Source organism: Lathyrus oleraceus, chromosome 2 (genome assembly GCF_024323335.1).
Source record: "Lathyrus oleraceus cultivar Zhongwan6 chromosome 2, CAAS_Psat_ZW6_1.0, whole genome shotgun sequence".
Lineage (NCBI taxonomy): Eukaryota > Viridiplantae > Streptophyta > Magnoliopsida > Fabales > Fabaceae > Lathyrus > Lathyrus oleraceus.
In genome coordinates, this window is record NC_066580.1 from 130644127 (window position 1) to 130668368 (window position 24242).

The 24242-nt window shown below is 39.7% G+C and overlaps 1 protein-coding gene across 1 annotated transcript; it reads right to left on the reverse strand.

Annotated features, from left to right (window-relative positions):
• Nucleotides 1-1081: 1081 nt before the first annotated feature.
• LOC127122234 (white-opaque regulator 2) lies at nt 1082-12392 on the reverse strand. The gene is made up of 4 exons (XM_051052604.1): nt 12147-12392; nt 11876-12041; nt 10754-11203; nt 1082-1647 (listed from the first exon to the last, which is right to left on the reverse strand). The coding sequence occupies exons 1-4, from the start codon at nt 12390-12392 to the stop codon at nt 1082-1084; spliced, it is 1428 nt and encodes a 475-aa protein (XP_050908561.1).
• Between the last annotated feature and the right edge of the window lie 11850 nt (nt 12393-24242).

The following is a 24242-nucleotide window of genomic DNA, read 5'->3' on the forward strand; positions in this document are numbered from 1 at the left end:
TTCTTTCTGAACAGTCCGCCGCTCCTCCTCCCAAAATTAGGGTTTTTCGGTTCCCTTTATGAACAGTCGCCGCTCGATTCTCTAGGGTTTTTTGTGAACAGTGATCCTCCTTTTATATGCCATTAATCTCTTTCCTCTCATGTGCAGTGGAGGCTCTCGTACGGAGGATGCTGGAGGTTTTGTCCTCATTCAAACTAGTGGTCCCTCTCGGTCCTCTCTGTCTCCAAGAACATTTTACCTTCAGTGAGAAAAGTTTCACCACTGTGAACCCACTTATACGAAAATAGGACGTGTTTCTTCTCTTTTGTTCTTCGAAATTTACACTGATTTTGTGTTGTTGTTGTAGCAGCTTTGCAAGCTCTTAGCAATGGTTCAAACAGCATCGAATGTCGACGGCTTGCAACTGTGCTTGAAGAACTCTTGTACTACTCAACAAGTTCAAATGGCCATGTTTCTAATTTGAAGATTGACAAAACCTGCAATCTCGTTCTCTACCAAGTTCATTCTGCATAAGTTCATCAAATTGTTTCTTTAATGCAAGCGATAGAAGCGTGAATCCATGAGCAAGAATTCATTGTCTGCATTGCTACTATGTCTTGCATTTTCAAATTTCTCATGCATATTTTTTTGATCTTTTGCAGATGCAGGTTTTAACGCTTCCATCTGATATCTAGTGGAATTCCGGCTAAGTGTACATCTCATGGTTCGAGATGTTCTTTTGGTAGTTCTCCTGTTGTTTGCAGCAGGTGTGGGATAGCTGACCCAATGCCCGCAGATGATTCAATAACAGTTTGTAAAATTGCAGATGGACCAGAATTTTTTAACACTTGTGATGAATGTGTTGACGCAACTGAGAGTGAAGATGAGTGTCATCACGAATAGGGGCAGGAAAAAGAAGAGTAATATTGGAGATGAATTCAAGTAAAATAACCATGTTTTGATTTGAATAAAACCAAACTTAGCCTCATGCTTCAACTGTATCCTTCAACTGTTGTTACAGGCTTCAATAAAACCAAAACTAGTTGATTTGAATGTAACAACATTGAATAGCAGGCTCTGAGTTCGAATTTCTGAAAATAGTTTACATGTTCTTTTTCATTCCAACTTCTTGTTGCTGTCTTCCATCAAAGCGTAAAAAAAAGATAACACAGTGACTTTGATCTATCCTTTTTTGTAGGTATTCCCCTTTGTGGTGTTGACATTGCCATTCAAAACCGCTATGAAGCCTTAACAAATGCAAGTGTGGAGGCTTTCTAGTGAAGGACACTAGTTTGAGAAGTACCATAGTATCATTAGGAGAACATTGAAATCTTGATGATGATGTTGATGGATTTTCCAGAACTTTTTGTTTTTTCTTTCCTGTGTGCTTTCTTTCTGAGACTTGTTTGCTTCCACAGGGTATACTAGGATTTAGCATTTGCTGCTGCTCACTATTTTGACCTCTGAGCTGAGCATCTTGATTGGAACCATGTAGCTGAGCTGAATCGGTGGATTTTCGAGACTGCTGGGGTAGTTGCATAGCATTGGGTGGTTGGACATTGTTACTCCCAAATGCACCTTGACGCCCTGCCTGATAAGCTAAAAACGCTTCATTTCCTTCAGGCTTTTTAGCAGCTTCTGTTGAAATGTCGGTCTGGAACCTAACTGCTGCAAAGATTCAAATCCTAACTGTGATGTTGAAGATGAAGAAGAGGGTGAAGGTCTGCATATGAACTCTTGAGCGCTCATGTGCCTCTACTGCTTTTTGTTGGTTTTTAATCTGTTCTTCTTGAGTTCTCTCAAATGCATCATAATTCCCTTTATAAGTGGTTAGCTTTTGGTATTGTAAGTGAATTATATCAGTAACTACCGTGTTTAAAAATTCTCTAGCATGAGAAACAACAATAAATGTTTTTGGCCATTTGATTTTCTGTGTTGATTTGTAGCAGGTTCTCTTTTATTGTGGCTAGTAGACTATCACTCTGGCGCTACGGGTTAGCCCAATCGACATTGCGGACAAGTTGACATTCAGTGTAGCAATCCTTGAGTACAAAGGAAGTCCTCCCACACTTGATGAGGCCCTGTTTTGGTGTGTGGATATATGTTGATTTGAGAAGCCACCGCTACTGTTGTGAGGCGAATTCTGCATAGAGCCGGGGATTACAGCAGCAATGTTAATTTCTACTTCCTCTTCTACTTCCCAATAAAACCAACCTTCATGCACCGTTGATTTGTTGTTTGAGTGAACTTGTTGAAAATTGATACTTGATTACTCTGAGATACTAGTAGCTACGCACACTTTCCCAACAAACATGTTGCTCTTTGTAAATTATGTATTTTTTGGATATGACATTGATGTGAATGAAAAATTGGTGTTTCTCGTAGAAAGTCCAAAAATCTTTCTTTATATCTTAGAGACTTCATGTATTCATGTGGTGATGTTTTAAGGTTATGAATTAATCACTTGCCATGAAAATGACGGTTGCGAGTGGATGGATGTGATAAAAATGAATGAAGTAGCTGAAACATGAATGAGTATGCGTATGAATGAATGGAAGCTTTCCAATGTGAATGAAAAAAATGTGAATGCAAATTTGAATATGACATATAGAAATATGAGATGGAATATAAATGGAATCTCTTTGAATTAAGATCGAAAGGGAAAATGATGTTCTATGAGAGAGACAAAACATGGATTGAATTTAGACATGAGAATGAAAGTCATGATATTCCAACTGATTCTATCAAAATATATCAAACATCTAAAGCCAAATAGAGAGGTAAAAGTCTAATAGTCATGGAATGGCAAGTAATGGCAATGTCTACATAATCAGTGTAGGTGGATAGATTCATGACCAGATGAAATGGTCATGAGGAGGAAAGAAAATGAATGATTGATGGAAAAATTTTCAGGATCAAAATCAGGGTATGACAGTTGCCCCTATCTAAACATCCTCCACCAGAGGAAAATGAAACAACACTTTTTCATCGGATCGCAGTGGGGGATGGTTAAATACCATGGAGACCCAGATTTTGATCCTAAAAAATGCAAATGTTATGATATGATATGCATGGATGCAAGATTCTTTTTTTTTTTTTGAATTTATCTGTTAGGGACACGGTGAATCCTTAACAGGAGATGCTATTGGACAGACCAATATGTGGGGAACTCTGATGGCCCACAGAGAAACAGACACAATAGGGTAAAACAAACCGCTGGGGATAACAATCCTGCTGGAGAGTCAGACACACAACAGGGGAGTACTCAAGGCGAAAATTGACAAATGACACTTGGAGTACAAGAGATTTCAACAGTAAGTTCACACATGACTTACTAATGACTTGAACATTTTGAGGAAATTTCCACAATAAGTTCATACATGACTTGACGATACTGGAATAATCAAAGAAAAAGGTTCTTCAAAAAAATAGGTTCAGACATGACCTGGTAATACCAGAATAAAAACTCAACACAGGTTCATACATGACCTGACAATGCTGGGGAATACTAAGAATGGTTCTGGCAGCAAGTTCAAACATGACTTGACAACAAATAGAAAAATAAAAAGGAGTATATCAACAGGTTCATACATGACCTGACAACACCGGAAAATTCAAATAATTTTCAACAACAAGTTCAAATGTGATCTAACAACACTTGAATATTCAAAGAATTTTCAACAACTGGTTCAAACATGACCTGACAATGTTAGGGGATATAAAAAGGTTCCATAAACAGGTTCAAACATGACCTGACAATACTGGAAAACATACAAAGAAAAGTTTCATCAACAGGCTCATACATAACCTGACATCGTTGGAACATACAAAACATTTCAACAACCGGTTCAGACATGACCTGTCAACACTTGGGAAAAATCAAAGGGAGTTTTGTCAATGGGTTCATACATGACCTGACGACACTGAAAAATTCAAAGAAAGTATATTCACAGGTTCATGCATGACCTGACAATTCTGGAAGTTTCAAAGATATTTTATTAACTGGTTCATATGTGACTTGACAACACTGGAAAAACCCAAAGAAAACTTCAACAACGGATTCATACATGACCTGCCAATACTGGAAAACATACAAAGCAAGTTTCATCAACAGGTTCATACATGACCTGGCACTTTAGAATACATCTGACAATTCTGGAGATTTCTCACAAGAAATTCATCCAATCAAAGATTTTGGAGAATCCTAAAAGGGAATTTATGCAAAACAAAGATAAACGGGAGTCTTCTTATAAGTAGATCATCCACGCAAAAGGCTACGATGATTCTTTACAAAGAGATCAAACAAAACCAACATCATTGGAGTTTTCTAACACGAAAAACCTTCAAGCTTCTGGGAATTCCTCAAGATGATGAGTCATACATGACTTTCACGTAATCATCAGGAAAGACAGGGTAATCAAACTCTCTGTACGTGCCAACAACAACTGGACTTTTAACCGTAAGTAATGGATTACAACCAACTTTTAACGGATGGGTGCCAACAACAATTGGACTTTGACTGTAAGCAAATGGATTACAACCAGCTTTTTAACGGATTTTGCCAACAACAATTGGACTTTGACTATAAGCAATGGATTACAACCAGCTTTTAACAGATTGGTGCCAACAACAATTGGACTTTGACCATAAGTAATGGATTACAACCAGCTTTTAACGGATTTTGCCAACAACAATTGGACTTTGACTGTAAGCAATGGATTACAACCAGCTTTTAACTGATTTTGCCAACAACAGTTGGACTTGAAATGATGTTGGCGACAACCAAACTTCAGACGTCAATTACAATTGTATTTACAAACAGACTGACAGTGATGCCAACGACGATTTGAACTTTTGAAATGATACTAGTGACAACTGGTCTTTGGGTCAAGGGATAACAATCAACAACGGGACTGAAGGGGCCACACACATGAGTACAAAGTACACTTTGAACCATGCATGATTTAATTTTTGTTTTATGCACGATGTATGAATGATCATGATATGCAATGCTGACAATAGGCAGACTGGGAGTTTGTAGGGACAGTTTATAGAGATTCTGATTCCTCAACACCAATAACTCAAACCCGTACAATTAATTGGCGTATTCAGAGGGGAATCTATCAAGATTGACAGTTATAAATGACCAAAGGTCCACCCTTCCAGAGGGTTAATAAGTTGTGTTCCATGGAGATTTTTGTTCGTGATTCAAGAGTATTTATGCAATCTTGAGACTTTCGGAAAAACAAATGATTTTCCCTTGATTTTCACATATATCAAAGTAATTTTGTTCCTTTCACTAGATTTCAAATTCTTTTCAAGTTTCAAAATTTCATTATTAACAAATAAACGACACTTTGCATAACAAAGAAAAACATAGGAGAACATAATTAACAATGATTGATAGGCAAAACTTGTATTTTATTCAAGGATGGTAGCACACAAATGGCGTAGCTCCATGGAATGTTACAATTTTGAAAAATGGCAATAAGGAAAGGTTTACGTTGAATTCAGTGACCACTAACATCCCCAATAGATATGATTCCCCAAAACCTTTCTTCTAAGCGGAGTAACTGGATTGATCTTCTGCCTCAGATTCCTCGGTGTTAATCAGTAACAAACTGATGCAGTTTATGCCTTGTGCCCCTAACTTTTGCCTGGATCGCCCTTTCAGGTTTTTGATCCACCGGGACGCTCCTTTTTTGCCTAAGTTGCCCTTTTAGGTTTTCAACTTAGCGAGCTATCATTTTTTTTATTCATCCCTAACTTCTGCCTGGATCACCCCTTCGGGTTTTTGATCCACCGGGATACCCTTTTTTTTTGCCTAAATTGCCCTTTCAGGTTTTCGACTTAGCGGGTTTTTATTAGGCATAGTATTTTTTAACTGCATCAGAGTTCACGAGGTGTGAGAGCTCTTCATCATCCATAGTTGTGAGAATCAAGGAACCTCCGGAGAAGGCTTTCTTCCCAACATATGGGCCTTCATAATTGGGAGTCCACTTCCCACGTGAGTCCTTGTGTATTGGCAAGATCTTCTTGAGCACGAGGTCTCCTTCTCTGAATTCCCGAACACGTACTTTCTTGTCAAAAGCCCTCTTGAGCCGTTTCTGGTATAACTGTCCATGGCACAAAGAAGTCATTCGCTTCTCATCTATGAGGTTTAACTGATCAAATCTATTTTGAATCCATTCAGCCTCTTCTAGCTTGGTCTCTATCAAGATTCTCATTGAAGGTATCTCCACTTCAACTGGAAGAACCGCTTCCATCCCATATAGTAAAGAGAATGGGGTTGCCCCTATTGAAGTGCGGACGGAAGTCCGATATCCATGCAGTGCAAAGGGTAGCATTTCGTGCCAATCCTTATAGGTTTTCACCATTTTCTGGAGGATCTTCTTGATGTTTTTATTAGCGGCTTCAACAACGCCATTCATCTTTGGACGATATGGTGAAGAGTTATGGTGTTCAATCTTGAAGCTTTCGCATAGTTCCTTCATGGTCTTATTGTTCAGATTCGTCCCATTATCTGTGATGATCCGACTTGGAACTCCATAACAGCAAATGATCTCTTTCTTGAGGAACCGTGCAACCACTTGTTTTGTCACACTAGTGTAAGAGGCGGCTTCTACCCATTTGGTAAAGTAATCAATAGCAACCAGGATGAAACGGTGACCGTTGGAAGCTTTAGGCTCGATGGCTCCAATCATGTCAATGCCCCACATTGAGAACGACCAAGGTGTTGTTAAAACGTTTAATAGGGTTGGAGGCACGTGTACCTTATCTGCGTAGATTTGGAATTTATGACATTTTCTAGCATAATTGAAGCAATCGGATTCCATGGTCAACCAGTAATAACCTGCTCTCAAAATCTTCTTGGCCATGGCATGCCCATTAGCGTGAGTTCCAAAGGATCCTTCATGAATCTCCTTGATCAACAGGTCCGTTTCATGTCCATTCACGCACCTGAGCAGAACCATGTCGTGGTTTCTCTTGTATAACACACCATTGCTTAAGAAGAATTTGGATGCTAACTTCCTCAACATCTTCTTGTCAAGGGTTGTTGCATCTGTTGGATATTCTTGATTTTGCAAAAAGCATTTGATGTCGTGAAACCAAGGTTTACCATCGGCTTCCTCTTCAACCGACTGGCAGTAGGCAGGCTCAACTTTCCGCTCGATCTGAATGAGAGGCGCTTCATTATGGAATCTAACTTGGTACATTGAAGCCAACATAGCCAAAGCATCAACAACTTGATTCTCAGTTCTCGGGATATGACGGAAAGTGATTTCGTCAAAGTATTTTATTAATTCCATGACAAGTCACGTATTGTCTTAGACGACCAGCGGCCCATGCTAAAGCATAACAAGTTTTCTCCAAGAGTGAATATCGGGTTTCACAATCGGTAAATCTCTTACTTAGATAGTAGATGGCATGCTCTTTTCGCCCGGTTTCGTCATGTTGTCCCAGCACACATCCCATTGACTTTTCTAGCACAGTTAAGTACATAAAGAGTGGTTTCCCCTGAACAGGTGGAATTAGAATAGGGGGCTCTTGCAAGTATTGTCCGATCTTCTCAAAAGCCATTTGGCAGTCAGAATTCCATTTGACTGCTTGGTCTTTTCTAAGCAACTTGAATATAGGTTCACAGGTAGCAGTCATATGAGATATAAACCTAGAGATATAGTTCAAACGTCCCAGGAATCCTCTAACTTCTTTCTCTGTATGTGGAGCAGGCATTTCTTGTATTGCTCTAACCTTGTCTGGATCTACCTCAATTCCTCGTTGACTAACAATGAAACCAAGCAACTTTCCAGATCGGACACCGAAGGTGCATTTAGAAGGATTCAGCCGTAGTTGAAATTTCCGAAGACGCTCAAATAGCTTTTGCAAGTGATCTATATGATCCTCTTCACTTTGGGATTTTGCAATCATATCATCGACATAAACCTCAATTTCCTTATGCATCATATCATGGAAAAGAGTGACCATTGCTCTTTGGTAAGTTGCCCTAGCATTTTTGAGACCAAATGTCAGTACCTTGTAGAAAAATGTTCCCCAAAGGGTGATGAATGTGGTCTTTTCCATGTCTTCTGGATCCATCTTAATTTGATTATAACCCGAGAATCCGTCCATAAAGGAGAAGACTGCGAACTTAGTAGTGTTGTCTACCAGGGTGTCAATATGTGGCAGGGGGAAATCGTCCTTTGAACTAGCTTTGTTTAGATCCCTGTAATCAACACACATCCTAACCTTGCCATCCTTTTTGGGTACTGGTACAATATTAGCTACCCATTGGGGGTACTTCGCAACTGCTAGAAAACCGGCATCAAATTGACGTTTCACCTCGTCACAAATCTTTAGAGCCATGTCGGGTCTTGCTCTTCGGAGCTTCTGCTTTACTGGCGGGTAATCTGGCTGTAGTGGTAGCTTGTGGACAACAATATCAGTATCTAAACTTGGCATATCCTGATATGACCAAGCAAATACATCTACATATTCTTGTAGCAACTTGATCAATCTTTCTTTGATGCTTGCCCCAAGTGTGGTCCCAACTTTGACCTCTTTCTTGTCTTCCTCAGTGCCAAGGTTGATTGTTTCCACTGGTTCTTGATGCGGCTGAAGGGCCTTTGACTTGTGCTCGAGAAGCCTTTCCAATTCTTCAGGGAAATCACAATATTCCTCACTATCCTCTTCCGCTAGGTAGATGGGGAGTTCAAAGTTATAGGAAGTAGTGGGGTCATCGAATTCAACTGGTTTATTGATTATTCTGCATGTTTTTTAAATGATGGTTTTTTAGAAAAGTGGAAATAAAATGCAAAAGAATTAAAAATATTTTTGTAGTTTTGAAAGGATTGCCATTTTAAGGAAAGAAAAACAAATGAATGAACGATAAGAATTTGAACAAAATGCTCTTTATTTGTCATAATGATTTTGAAATTTAAAGTGGCCCTACAAATGATCCGTTAGCCTTGGGCAGAGCTAAGGATTTTTTCAAAAACAAAGGAAAACACAATTACTTTGACACAGGGAAAACTTCTGGAATCTCAACTACTTCCCAATTTGTTAAGGCTACTTCACACCGATATATCAGATTTGATGCTTCTCCATCTTCAGTGTCATCTTCAATGGCACCAACTTGATCCCCATGGATAAATCATGTGCTTAGGAAAACTTCTTGAATGCTTCGCACGTGGTCCTTTGCAGGGACCAGGGCTCCTTCCTTAGCAGAAGGCTTATACCCCAAACCAAATCGATCATTTTTCTCGCTGACATTGATGACTTGCCCCCAACCTGTAGGACCTCCACTTTCAACTGCTGACCTTGCACTATTCAAAGAGGCGAATGACAAACAAGTTTTCTCAATAGGATCCTTTACCTCTACAAGTGTGGCATTGGATATTTCAAGTGCTTGGAAAGAGGTTTCTAAGGCATCCTCATCAGCCTCGATATAACAAAAAGAGGAGAGTTGACTAATGATAAAATCTTCTTCACCCGAGACAATGACGAGCTTGCCATCGACAACAAACTTCATTTTCTGATGCAAAGTAAAAGTCACTGCCCCAGCAGCATGTATCCATGGACGTCCCAAAAGGCAGCTATAAGCGGGATTTATGTCCATGACTTGGAAATTGATGGGAAATACGTGCGGTCCGATTTGGATTGGTAGCTCTACCTCCCCAACTACTATCCTCCGAGAACCATCAAATGCTTTTACCACAAGTGCACTAGGTTTCATTTCCGAACCTTGGTAAGATAATTTAGCAAGTGCCCTCTTTGGCAGAACATTGAAAGGACGATCCAGTGTCAACTAAAACCCTGGCAAGAGCATCTTCTTGGCACTTTATGGATACACGTAAGGCGCGATTGTGATTCTTCCCTTCCTTGGGTAGCTCTTCATTGCTGAAACTTAAAGTGTTGCAGGCTGTGATATTGGCGACCACCCCATTGAATTGGCCAACCGTTATATCTTGGGTAACATGAGCTTGAGCAAGCACTTTCAGTAGAGCCTCCCTATGAGCTTGGGAATTCAGAAGCAAGGACAAAATAGATATTTTCGACGGTGTTTGATGTAACTGATCAACTATCTTATAGTCGCTTTTCTTTATCATTATTAGAAATTCACTTGCTTCATCTGCTTGTACTGCCGGCTGTACCCCTCCATACTCCGGGGCAGGATTTGCAGTTGAAGCTTCCCTTGTTGGTTCTTGAGGGATTATATTAACATTGGGAGTATAAATCCGACCGCTGCGGGTCATTCTGCTCGTCCATGCGATGTTAGTGATATTGGTGTCAACATTCTCCAAGCCTTTCTCACCTTCAACATCTTTAGGTTCTTCATCTACCACTCCATCCACCACAGTTATGTCATATTTCCAAGGTACCGCTTTGGTGCTTTCAAAAGGAAAGGGGGTAGGCATACAAACTACCACGGGTGATGGATGAACAACATCTTTTCTTTGATAAGTTATCTCAACAGGTTATGGTAGATTGAAAAAGGGTTCAATGACTGAAACTTCCTCGTTTGTTGTAGGACCACAAACTTGCAAAACACCTTGATCCATCAAGTTTTGAATATCAGTTCGTACCACTTTACATCCCCTTGGATGAACGACACATTCTTCACAGTTGTCGTGGCATGTATCAATCAAACTAGCTCCCACCAATCTTGCATGGAGTGCTAGCAACGGAGTTTTAACATCTTCAACATTTTTGATTATACAAACATCAGAAACATCCTCAATGGCATTAACATCACCACGTGTCGGCAGAGGGTTACTTTTTACGTTGGGTCCGACATCTCGAAACGAAAGAATCTTCTTCTTAACCAGCTCTCGCACAATATGCTTCAAAGCATAACATCCCTCTAAATCATGCCCAGGGGCACCCTCATGGAAAAGACAATGGGCATCTTGATTGTACCATGGAGGTAAAGGATTTGGTGGAGGACCCAAAGGTCTGGGAGTCACCAACCGTTTCTGCAGTAACGATGGGTACAACTCAGTGTACGTCATAGGGATTGAAGAGAACGAAAGTCTACCTCTTTGTACCCTATTTTGATTTGGAAGATTTTGTGGACGTGGAGCCTGTTCCCTTGACTGTTGATAAGCGGGTGGCATGGGTGCTTGCTGGTATACTGGTGCTTGTTGAATAGGTTGATAAACAGGAGCTTGTGACTGGTTGAAATTTGGTGTGACTGCTGCCACATACGGTTGTTGAACATACTGCACTGGATAAGTTGGTTGTTACTAAGAAAATTGATGTTGCTTCTTCCACAAATGACTCCTTCTTTGACTGGTTGTCACTGCGTTTGTTTCACCCTTTTTCTTTCTTTGAAAACTTCCGGGAAACTTTTTGACATTATTACCAGATGTTTCAGAGGTGGTTATCATTTTTCCATTCTTCAATCCAAGCTCGACCTTTATGCCCACGGCAACCAAGTCAGAGAAGCTTGCTGATACACTACTCACCATCCTTTCATAGAACATAGGCTTTACCGTATCCATGAACCAATCTGCTAACTCCTTCTCAACAAGGGATGGTTCGACTTGCGAGGCCACTTCCCTCCATCATTGTGCATATTCCTTAAAAGACTCGTTATCTTTCTTGGACATGCTGAGCAATTGCCTCCTATCTGGGGCCATATCCATGTTATACTTATAATGTTGGATGAAAGCATCAGATAAGTCTTGGAAACAATGAATTCTACTTTGGTCAAGGCTTAAGTACCACTTAGAGGGAGCACCCCTCAAGCTGTCTTGGAAGCAATGTATCATAAGTTTATCGTCCTCTACGTGCGCAGCCATTTTTCGATAGTACATAACAAGGTGACTTTTAGGACATGAGTGGCCCTCATACCTATCGAAATCTGGGGTCTTGAATTTCGCAGGAATCACGAGACCTGACACTAAGCACATCTCCTTAGCAGCAGCACCAAAGACTTGGTCACCTTCCATAGCCCTTAACCTTTTCTCAAGAATCTGGAAATTCTCTTTCATCCCTCTTATGTCTTCATGCCTTTCATCATCTTCGTCCGAAAAATCCGGAGCATGTTGTTGATCTTCAAACTAAGGTTGCACGTGTGCACGGATGAGAGGTGGTGCGAACGTGTGGACCACTGGATGAGTTTCATTGATAGTTGGTAGAGGAGCCATCTACTGAGTGGATTGTACAAAACCAGGGGCGCCTTCAGTTGGAGGTGTGAAACCGGGAGGTAAACCATAGACTGGCCAGGTGGTTGGTACTGTCCTTGCAGGTTGGGGTTCAATCGTAGGACCGTTGATTTCTGAAACGACCGTCGTTTGGGTGTCCAACTTGGCCTTAATGACTTGTAGTATCTCCATGACTTGACCCATGTTTCCTCGTAAGTCTTCGAGTTCTGAGCTTACTCTCTCCAATTCTTGTTCTTGATCTGCCATTCTTTGACGAGCGTTGGCTCTAGTGTTGTAGTGGTGTTGAGGACTCAGTGTGGAACTGAAGAAGACACAAAAATGAGTTTTTTGTTTTGTTTGAAGAATGACATGAGTGTATGTTATGCGTGAATTTTGTGCAAAGCTCTTAGTTATCTTTATTATTTATTCCAGCAATGTTAGAATGTATTAAATAAGAATAACACGTAATAATTGAGGCCCAAAATGACAACTTCCATTAATTAAAATCAAATTCGAATACAAAAGGATTTAACTTTAAGCACAAATGATTCGAATACAAATAATTTAAACACCAACAATTCAAATTCAAGTACAAGTAAACTTAAGCTCTGTCTCAGCTCTTATGATCGTAGCCAGATCTGTGGTGAGCTCCTTCATCATTTTCTTGCAAAACTTGACGAAATTGAAAACTTGAGGAGGCGTGTTTTCCGGACACATACACCAATCCGCTTCCTGGAGTTTTTCTGGGAGTTCCAACATGTTGAAGTTAACAAATCTAGCTAAGTTGCGGAACTTGCCATTCCATTCAACATAGAGCTCTTGGAGTTTCTTGATAACCTGTTGATCTTCATCTAAGGTTGCTCTAGCCTCTCTATACAACCTTTTCCAGTACACACAATCATTCTTTAGGAGTAAGTAGGCTGCATCACCTTCTTGACTCTCCAAAACTGCAAACCTCCTATTAGCTTCTTCCAACTGGTACTTGAGATGGTGACAGTTTCTTTCAGCTTCTTCCTTTTGGAGTATCTCGCGAGACAACTTTTCCTTGCATTTCTTCAGAGTGTCCCTTAGTTCACGAATCTGTGCCTCAAAGTCGAGCTTAATTTCTTTCTTATCCATAAGAGATTTATCCAACATTCTCCCTAACTCACAGATTCTGTATTCAACTTTCTTGAGCTCTTCCTTCCTGGTTCGGATCACTGATGTGGAACATATAAGGATATGATCAAGATCGTCCTTCTGGTCTTCCAATAGCCTGACTCTCTTGTTACTATCCTCAAGTTCCTGGGCTTTCCCCTTGCGTTCCTCTTTCAAATTCTGATTTTCCAAGATAACTTGGTTCATCTGAATCCGTAATTCAATATTCTCCAATTCGAGTTCCTTAACCTTAGTAGTGAGTTTCTCCATGTCCTCAGGGAGTATGGGCTTGGGCTCAAGAGTTTTGGGAAAGGTTGAAGCCTTTAAGATAAATGGCAAATGGATTTCCCCAACCCTTTCTTTTAACCATCGAGTGTAAGGTTCTTTGGCGAGAAGGTTTCTTTTTCCAAACTCTTTACCCTTCCTAACAACCTTTAACCAAGCCTTTCGTATTGCTCTTACATCAGGATTGCTTGCTGTAACACCTCAAAATTTGCCCTCCTCTCTTGGGACTAGCCTAGCATATTGCATTTCATCTTTAGGGCATTAGTCATTGCATATTGCATATCATGTGGAAACATTGAGTAAGTCATCCTCCTAGGTCTTTCTCAGAAGATGGAGAGGTTAAAAGATTCAAGCCTGAGGGTCTCATGAATTGATCACTAATCATCTGAGGGTTGGTGCTTCAATTAGGGTTTCTTGGTTCCTCAAGGAGATTGGGTATCATCTTGGTTGAAATGGTACATCACCATCATCATGGTCTTATCATCATCACCAAGAGGTTCATTGTGCCTAATCATGTGCATTGGGATTAGGGTTTTGATCTCAGGTCAACCCTAATTAGTTGAATTATGCCAGTCAGGGTTCTTCAAGGAGATGAGGTCTTTAATGAGATGGGGATCATCATATGGTTTTAATGAGCTTGTATAAGCTAGGGTTTCATTTTGGAGTCATTTCATCAGAAGATTGAGGCTCAAATTCATCTGTGCATGACCAAGTCATTTATCAGTCAGCAAAAGTCAACCAAAAGTCAACTGTTGGATTTGGAGGTGGGAAGTGGTTAGAAATACTTCATTCATGTTCAAACAAGTCTCATTTGACATTTCAAACATCAACATTGAAGAAAATAAAGTCAGGACAAAGCTTTCCAAAAATAGAAAGTGACTTGTAATTCAAAATTGCCAAAAATGGAAAGGTTTTCTCCTCAAGATTACATCATCAAGAAAGCTTCAAATGAAATTTTGTTGAACATGAAAGTTGTAGGTCTTGTCCTCCCATTTCCAAAAAGTCCAAGATCATGGATTTCTCATGTGTGGTTGAAGAGATATGGATCAATCTTGGTCAAGTGAACATTGAACTTCAAAGGAGCATAACTTTCAAACCATAAGTCCAAATCATGTGGCTCTTTTTGCAACATTCTTGTTTTAACTTCTAGTTTCCAAAATTGGCATTACATGGCATGCATTCCATTCACATAAATATTTGAAAATTCAATGCATTTTTGGAGGGAAAATTAAAATTTAAAAATAAGGCATTATTTACACATTCTATCAATTCCATTGGCCTTAAAATAATATTTTGAGAGAAAATGAATGCAAATTCGTGCACTATTCACATGCATCCCATGCATAAGGGTGAAATCCCAATTTTGGCAAAACACCTCCAAAATTAACCATTTGTCATTAACATTTGATTAGAGGTTAATTAATCATGATTAGTGAAGCATATATAACACAAATCATAACAGAATTTTCACAATTCCCAATTCTAGATCTAGAAATTCTCAAAGTCTCTCAAAATTCTCTCTCATTTTTTCTCAAGATTTCTTCACATCTCATGCATTTTTCTTGATTAATTCATCATTCTTAAGCGTTTGTGAGCAAGATTGAAGCTGGAACCAAGCCAATTCGTGCAGTTTGGAAGCATACATGAAGCTTGTTCATCAATGGTGAATTTCAAATTCTGTTGAATCAAGGCCAATTGAACATCAAGACTTCATCCATACACTCATACAAGCTTGCTAGAACACATTGGAAGCATTGCAAGGCGCTGAAACACGTGGATTCGAAAGCTGCACTTCAAGAAGTCATTTTTTCGATCTCTTTATTTCTTGCAATTGTTGTGTGATTCTTGTAGATCTCTTAATGGTGATGATTCTGCAACTTGAATCGAGTGATTTGGTGGAATATTCATGAAGTTACATGTGTTTAAAGTTTTGATAATGAAACTTGAAACCTTCGATTCTTGCATATGGTGTTGTTTCGTGTCAAATTAATTGTTGATTATTGTTATGTGATGAAAGATCTAGGCATTAGCATGTTTAATTGCAAGAAATAAGAAAATTGTTCATCATGATGATGAACAGTTACTGTTCATGCGCTGCAAATTCTGGAGAAGAAGAAGATGAACTTTTGGCAACGCTTTTTCCATGCTGTTTCCGTGCAAAATCGTGGTCTTAGGGGGCGTGCTAGGGCTGCCTTCCTATTGGCTGCATGGGATTCCCATGCAGCGCGCCCTTTCCTTGTTTAAATAGGGGCCGTGTTCGAATCCCAGCCTGGCCATTTGCAAATGCTTCTTTTCTTATTTTTTTTCCATGCTATCTCCACATGTTCATATATGTTCTTCATGCATTTTTTATTTTTTCTTCACCTTCCAAAATTCATAACTAATTAAATAATGATAAAAAAAATACCAGGTTTTTTTCATTAGGTCACATTTCGTGTCTAGTTTTTTTTGATTATTTTTCCAGAAATTGTGCATGGCTGTATAATTTTTGTGTGCTAGGGTTTGTGTATACATGTCCTTGCTTGACCTTGCCTTGGTTCTTCATTTGTGAAATGCTCAATTCTTATCCAATGCTCATGAAATTTTACATGTAGAAACTAGACATCTTGCTGGACATTTTGGTGTTGAGTTTGCATTTTTATCAATTGCCATTGCTAAGTTATGATTTTTCTAAGTTAGGTGTGACAATTTGTGTCACACTTTGTGATGTTCATCTTGATGAATGTGTTTACCCTGCCAAATGAATTCCAATTGTTCTGATTTTTTGTATGGTGCTTGATATGCATGTTGTGAATGCTCATGATTTGTTATGGAATTTTTGGATTGATTTCTGATTTGATTGAGATTTTTCCTTCTGGATGGTCATTTTGGAGCTTTTGAAGTGTCTTGAACTTCAATGATTTGTGAAATGCTGGTTGTTTATCATATGGATGTGAAATTTTGCACATTGTTTCTAGACATGTTTAAGTTTGTTTTGGCTTTGGTTTGAAGTTTTTATCATTTGCCAATTCTGTTTTAGGCTTGTGCTAAGTTGATGAAGCATTTGGTGCCTCATTTGAGCTTGTTTTGATTGCTTTGACTTGATGAATTTGATTACCATGATTAATCATGTCCAAATGCTCTAATTTTTTGTGTGTTGATCATGTTGTGTGTTCTGTTTACCCTTGATTTTTTCCAAAATTAATTGAAGCATTTTTGATTTATTGTGCATTTTTTCATTCTGTTGTCACAATGTGGTTACAATGTGCATATCTTTCCATATTTTGTTCATGAAATGAAATTGGTGAATGATATTGATGTGGGACTTTTTGGATGATGTTCTTGATTGATTGAAGTTGATTCATGTCAATTTTCATGTTCTGTTTTGAATTTTTTTCTCCCTCTTTGACCCTAGGCCTTGACCTAGTGGTTTGTCTCATCTTTGAGCTTTGATTTCAGGTTGAACATCCAGGTTATATGGTTCATGATGCAACCTCACTTGAGCATTTGATGCTTGCTTTTGACTACTAACATTGTGTGTTTTGTAGGGTTGTTAACTCATTTGAGTTTGACTTGTTGGCTTATGCCTTTGCTCATTGGGTTTGATTGTTGATATTCATGTTGTCTGTTTGTCTGTACAGTTTAACTGACTTGTGTGATGTTTCAACAGGTACATAAGTTGCTTAAGTTCATTTTGAACTTGCTTTTGCTTGGTTGCTTAACCACATAGGTATAACTCTCTGACTTCATGTAGTCTGGAAGACCTGTCCTGTTACTTGGGCAGGCACCTGTCTGAAGCCCTCCTTAAGAGGCAATGCTTGTGTTTGTTTATCTTTGTGCCAAGCAGGAAAAGTCCTTTGATAAGGCAATTGGCAGATAAAAGAGATGTGTAATCCATCTCCTGCTATTCAGTGTGTCATCCACTTTGCTCACACACCTTGTGTTGATGCATTGTGGATAATAACCCTAGATCTTTGTTGTGTCAGTCATATGTGGAGAAGAGTTCCTACTTTCTGAACTCCCACACTTTCATTTGTCTGAAGCTCTCCCATGCCAGGGATAGGAGCTGTGAGGTCTTATCTTCACTTCCCATTTCATCTGCTTCACCCTAACTCTCAATGTTAGGGTTAAGAGCTAACTACACCCGATTCCAGTTGGCTTGTGTTTCATAGCCTAACCTTGTGTGTGAGCCCACTTTGTTTGTATATAGTGTGTGCTAATTGTGTGTATGTTTGCTTTGCTTGTGCTGTTTAGGATAGCTTGCTGCCGGTGCAAGTTAGATAGAAACCTCAACCTAGGACCATGGTTGATTACATGATAACTATTAGGCTCGAGTCAGTCTCCCTTCTAGTTTGTCATTTCCCAGTCTCTGGTTAGGAGAAAGTTTCTCCCCTGTTCAGGGGAACTACGTTTCCCTGATCCTCATACCAGATGAGGTACGTAGGCAGGAGGTCGTACGAGACCTCTCCGGGGACCCTTTTTCTTTTTGTGTGTGTTTGCTTGACAGTTACTAGGCTCGAGTGCCAGACTCCTTAGTAACTTGTTGGTTGGTTAACCTTTCTTGTGTGTGTTAGGAGATGGATGTAAGACCAGCGATTAGCAGTCCGTATCCTACTTGGTGTTTGCTGTGTGGAGTCCGACGTAAGTCCAGCGATTGGCAGTTGGTTTCCTGTGTGTGTTTGTTGGTTCGGAGTCCGATGCAAGTCCAGCGGTTGGCATTCGGTTTCCCTGTTTGCCTGTTTGTGTGTTTGTTTTGACGTCTCAGCGTCTGTGCGTGTGTTTTGTTTCGGCGTGCGTGAGCCGAACTACGGTAGCTCTGATTCTCGTTTCAGATGAGATACGTAGGCATAGGATGCGATATCCTAGCGAGCCCGTTCCTCTCTTTCCACCTGTGTTGTTTTCAGTGTGTGTGTGCATTCTTTTGAGCAGTGTTTGAGCAACCTTTCTTCTATCTTTTTGAGCGTGGATCCCGTCGAGTACGACGGATGCGTAGGGGTGCTAATACCTTCCCTTCGCATAACCGACTCCCGATCCCATCTCTCTTTGGTCGCGAGACCATGTCTTTTCCAGGTTTACTTCGAGCGTTTCCTTTCCCTCTTTTGGGATAAATAACGCACGGTGGCGGCTCTGTTTATTTTGTTTTTAGCCCGCCGGTTGTTTTTCCTGGATGCGACACTTGCTTGGATGTCAAAGAGCACAAATGGTTGTAAGTCCTTTGCGTTAGGAGGATCATCCATGGAGTAACCGTGTTGCATTCGAGATAACATAGGGTTATAATTGATGCAAGCCTTAGTACCCAACAATGGTACATTAGGAAATTCCCCACAGCTGACTATAATGTCTGGGGTTTCCCACTCTCGGATATACCATCCGATGGAACTTGCAGTGAGAGAAGCTAATTTTTGAGGAGAGTTAAGTTCTTTTGCCACAAAAGGGCCTTCTTCGGGCATGTATTGCATGAACCAAGTATAAAGCAAAGGAGCACAGCACAACAAAGTTCCACCCCTCTTTTCATGTCGAGCGTGAAGGGCATGGTAAATGTCAGCTAAGAGAAATGGTATTGGATTCCCAGAGAGAAAGACTTCTATGGCTACCTGATCCACAAATTTTTCAACATTTGGGAAGAGCACAATCCCATGGATCAATAAAGCCAACACAACATAGAATGCATTCCAATTTCCCTTTTTCTTGAACTCCAGAGCTAAATCTTCCAAAAACATCGCGGCAAAACCTTCGCAGCCCCCTTTTTCAACCCAATTGTCTAGAACAGTCGGGACATTGATACTTAGGGCTGAAGCTATCTTCTTTGGGCCCGCTTCTTCTTCGAGCTTTGGAAATGGATTGAAATCTTTCAATTTAAGACCCACGATTCTCTCAACTTCTTCCAAATTAGGAGCTAGATGGAAATCAACGAATGTGAAACAGCGTAGAGGTGGATCATAATATTGTGCCAAAGAGCCGATAATTCCATAGTCAACTTTCTTAGTCAGAAGACTCAAAATTTTCCCATAGTTTTTTCCGAACTCATCACGTTTGCTGAGAGTCAAATCAGAGATCAAACCCTTCAGACTTTCCAGCTTAGGTTCCTTGTACTTAAGCGTGAAAGTGTTTCTCCTTGGAGTTGTCATTTTCAAGTTCTTAATTCCTGAAACAAATAAGAGACAACTAAGAGCTTGCTTTTTATGATGTTGATGCAATGTATGTGGATGAATGTGATGCATTTTTTTTGTATAAGTTCAATAGGCTTAAGGCATAGATGAGTCTGATTGCTTCGTATAGAACATGGTTCTCACCAGGTATGATCTAAGGTTTCAAAAAAGGTTCCTAGAGTCATGGATCCATTAGACTGTTTGCTACCTGCGGCAACTTATTTGTCGGGCATCAACTCCATCTAAAGAATCTACTCTAAGTGAGGTTCTCGCATCGATCCAACGAGAAATTCAACTCGCAGACCCATGCTACGTAACCATCTTTCCTAGTGGGACAAAGAATTAAGGTTCTACAAATGGTTCCCAGAGTCATGGATCCTAAAGAAAATATCGAAGCTTACGGCAACTTACTTGCCGAGCGACAACATCCTCTCAAGAATCTGCTCTAAGTAAGGTTCTCGCACCGACCCAACGAGAAATTCATCTCGCGGACCCACACTACTCAACCTTGTCCTATCTTATGTTTTTACTCGAGACTCGGGTAAAAAGTCTTTCCCACAAGGTTTGTGATCAGAGTATCCAAGTGCCAAAGCATAATCGAACCAATACAACAAATTTATATCAATATGACAATAAATATAGCAAAACAATAAAGAAAAGGCCACACAAGTAAACCAAAAAAGGCACACAAACGACCTAACTAGGCTTGACTCACTTAGGGAGAAACATGTCCCCAGCAGAGTCGCCATCTGTCGCACCTTGAAAAATGAGAACACGACTAAGCGAAGCGCAATCGCACGCTCACATGATGGACTAAACAGAGTCGCCACCGAACTTTATTTATTCCTAAAAAGGAAAGGGGAAATATCGATAAAACCCAAGACAGAACGACAATGATTATGGTCGTCGCAACCAAATCAGGGTTCGGGAGTCGATTACGCAAGGGGAAGGTATTAGCACCCCTCACGTCTGTTGTACTCAACGGGAAGCATTAGGTTAATTGTGCGCGTTAGTGTTAGCTTGAAATGTTAGGCTTCTCAAGATATTAAGTGGGAAAGAAAGATAGGATCAAAATAAAAGAGAAGATGTTTTTGGATTTTTGCAATAAAGGGGACTAAACCTAGGTTTTTTATTAGTGGGCCTGACAAGATATAGAAATCCTGCTCTTACGTATCTCAATAGAGAAATCAAGGCTTACGTAGTTCTGGGTAGAAAATGTTTGTTTGTTGGTCGATTTTAGCGAAAGCTATATTGTATTAATCGAAGAAAACATTGTTTTACCCAAAACAGATGAGGAGCGGACGTATACCACACATCGAATGGATTTACAAATCAACATTCAGAAAAACGTCACTTATCTCAACTCAACAATTGTGGCCGAAGCATTGCTTTGCATCATCTCAAGACAATATGTCTTTCGTTTATGAAAAGGGTTTTTCTGATCAATCGCACGGCGGCGAAGAAAAAGTTTGAATGGTTGGGTGTATTTTTTTGAGTAATGGCGAGAACTTGGATGAGCGAGATATCCATCTCGAATCCTAGTCTGAGGAGTGCGTGGTATACACCATGTTCCATTTCCATCTTTATTGAAAGAGGTTAAGATAGGAATTAAGTATTTTAGAGTTTGAAAGACGAGTACTGGTGACTTGCAAGCTCTTACAACTTGGGTCTAATACTCGGGACTACGTCTGGATATTCCACCCGGGTAGTCGGTTTCTTCCAATTTACTGAGAAAAAGAAGTTTCAACATTTACAAGTATTTTGCAGAGAAGACGAATACATAGGCTTGCAAGCTCTTACAACTTGTGCCTAATATTTGGGATTACGATTGGATATTTCATCCTGGTAATCTTTTTCTTCACATTCACTTGTGGAAATGGTTTGAATATTGGAGTTTGGGGAAAAGAAGACGAATATTTGTGGCTTGCAAGCTCTTACAGCTTGAGCCTAATATTCGAGATTATGACTGGATATTTCATCCAAGTAATCTTTTTCTTCGGATTCACTTATGAAAATGATTTGAAATTAAATTTAAAATGATTAACGTACAAAGGTTTGAAATTATTGAAAATTAAGTTGATATTGCTTAAAAGCTCATTGTAAGAAGGCCCAAGAGTAAGCCATGCGAAGAAAATAAATGACACAACAAGTTATATTTACAACACGCTTAAAAATTAATTCGAAAAAAGTAAAATCGGGATTTGCACGGATGGAGATTGAGGGACACACAAAACCTAAATAATGTGCTCGAAGCCGGTTTGCACATATTGACAACAATTGAAATGTCATACGTGATTGATCATAACGCGGCAAAATTCTATTGATATCTCGATAAAATAATTATGGATAAACAACATGAGAATTGTTGAATCCATAAATTAAAATCGATGTTTAAACAATGAGATAAATATTGAAATTAACAAATATCGAAAAAAATGAGAGTAAAGAGATTTAATAAAATAAAATAGAAAATAAACATACACAAAAACCTGGATATGTCTCCCCACGAGAATCGAACCCACAACCAGGGGGAAGCGAAATAATTTCACACCCACCTGGCCAGGAACTACCAACTGCCAACTTACGACTAATTAAAATACATAAACATAAATCATCCAATCGAAAAAACCAAAGGCAACGAGCAACCGAACATGGGACGTTGGACTTGAAGTGAAATAAAGCCCAATGGAAATAGTGAGGGAATCTCAAAGGCTAACCCTAGCCGCCTGGCTGTTGGGTGGAGATGACAAGGCCAATCATCATCAATGCCAGCAGACAGTAATTAACGAAAAGTTGTGCAAGGAAAAGCCAAACGGCCACTAAATGGCACGATAACCCTCACGGGTGGGTTTTAAATGCCTTAAAATAAATAAAAGAAAAATCTGAAGGAAAGTTAAACAACCACCAACATTCGTTTCTCTCCCTCAAAAAAAGACACCTCCATTCTCAGAGGAAATAAAAAAAATTCCCAGCTTGAGGAGAGGCGAACCGTAAACCCAAGAACACAAAGCTTCAAGGTCGACGCCGACGGAGCTTAATCCGAAAAGAACAAAATACGAAGAAACCCCAAAACAAATTCTATCCTTCCATCTAAGCTACGGTCAGCAGTACAAAGCAAGATTGTCGTGATTAGATCAAATAAATCATGGCACGAGAAGGGGCTTATCGGTCACGGCGAGATCAACGGCGATTGAAATGGTGATGTAGGATTCTCCAATTGTTTTTAGCAAAAACTTTGTTCTCCTTTTTCTTGTTTTTCTTTCTGAATAGTCTGCCGCTCCTCCTCCCAAAATTAGGGTTTTCGGCTCCCTTTATGAACAGTCGCCGCTCAATTCTCTAGGGTTTTTTGTGAACAGTGGTCCTCCTTTTATATACCATTAATCTCTTTCCTCTCATGTGCAGTGGAGGCTCTCGTACGGAGGATGATGGAGGATTTGTCCTCATTCAAACTAGTGGTCCCTCTCAGTCCTCTTTGTCTCCAAGAACATTTTACCGTCGGTAAGAAAAGTTTCACCTCTGTGAACCCACTTAGACGAAAATAGGACGTGTTTCTTCTCTTTTATTCTCCGAAATTTACACTGATTTTATGTTGTTGTTGTAGCAGCTTTGCAAGCTCTTAGCAATGGTTCAAGCAGCATCGAATGTCGATGACTCGCAACTGTGCTTGAAGAACTCTTGTACTACTCAACAAATTCAAATGGCCATGTTTCTAATTTGAAGATTGACAAAACCTGCAATCTCATTCTCTACCAAGTTCATTCTGCATAAGTTCATCAAATTGTTTCTTTAATGCAAGCGATAGAAGCGTGAATCCATGAGCAAGAATTCATTGTCTGCATTGCTATTATGTCTTGCATTTTCAAATTTCTCATGCATATTTTTTTGATCTTTTGCAGATGCAGGTTTTAACGCTTCCATCTGATATCTAGTGGAATTTCGGCTAAGTGTACATCTCATGGTTCGAGATGTTCTTTTGGCAGTTCTCCTATTGTTTGCAGTAGGTGTGGGATAACTGACCCAATGGGCGCAGATGATTCAATAACAGTTTGTAAAATTGCAGAGGGACCGGAATTTTTTAACACTTGTGATGAATGTGTTGACGCAACTGAGAGTGAAGATGAGTGTCATCATGAATAGGGGCAGGAAAAAGAAGAGTAATATTGGAGATGAATTCAAGTAAAATAACCATGTTTTGATTTGAATAAAACCAAACTTAGCCTCATCCTTCAACTGTTGTTACAGGCTTCAATAAAACCAAAACTAGTTGATTTGAATGTAACAACATTGAATAGCAGGCTCTGAGTTCGAATTTCTGAAAATAGTTTACATGTTCTTTTTCATTCCAACTTCTTGTTGCTTTCTTCCATCAAAGCGTAAAAAAAAGAAAGCACAGTGACTTTGATCTATCCTTTTTTGTAGGTATTCCCCTTTGTGGTGTTGACATTGCCATTCGAAACCGCTATGAAGCCTTAACAAATGCAAGTGTGGAGGCTTTCTAGTGAAGGACACTAGTTTGAGAAGTACCATAGTATCATTAGGAGAACATTGAAATCTTGATGATGATGTT

Coding starts and splice junctions, on each gene's coding strand:
- LOC127122234 (XM_051052604.1), bottom strand. CDS start 12,392: ATGGCAGATCAAGAACAAGAATTGGAGAGAGTAAGCTCAGAACTCGAA. Junction 11,204..11,875: donor GGAGATGTGCTTAGTGTCAG/GTCTCGTGATTC, acceptor CAACTTATCCAG/TGCAGTATGTTCAACAACCG. Junction 1,648..10,753: donor TGTCGGACCCAACGTAAAAA/GTAACCCTCTGC, acceptor GAATCTTTGCAG/CAGTTAGGTTCCAGACCGAC.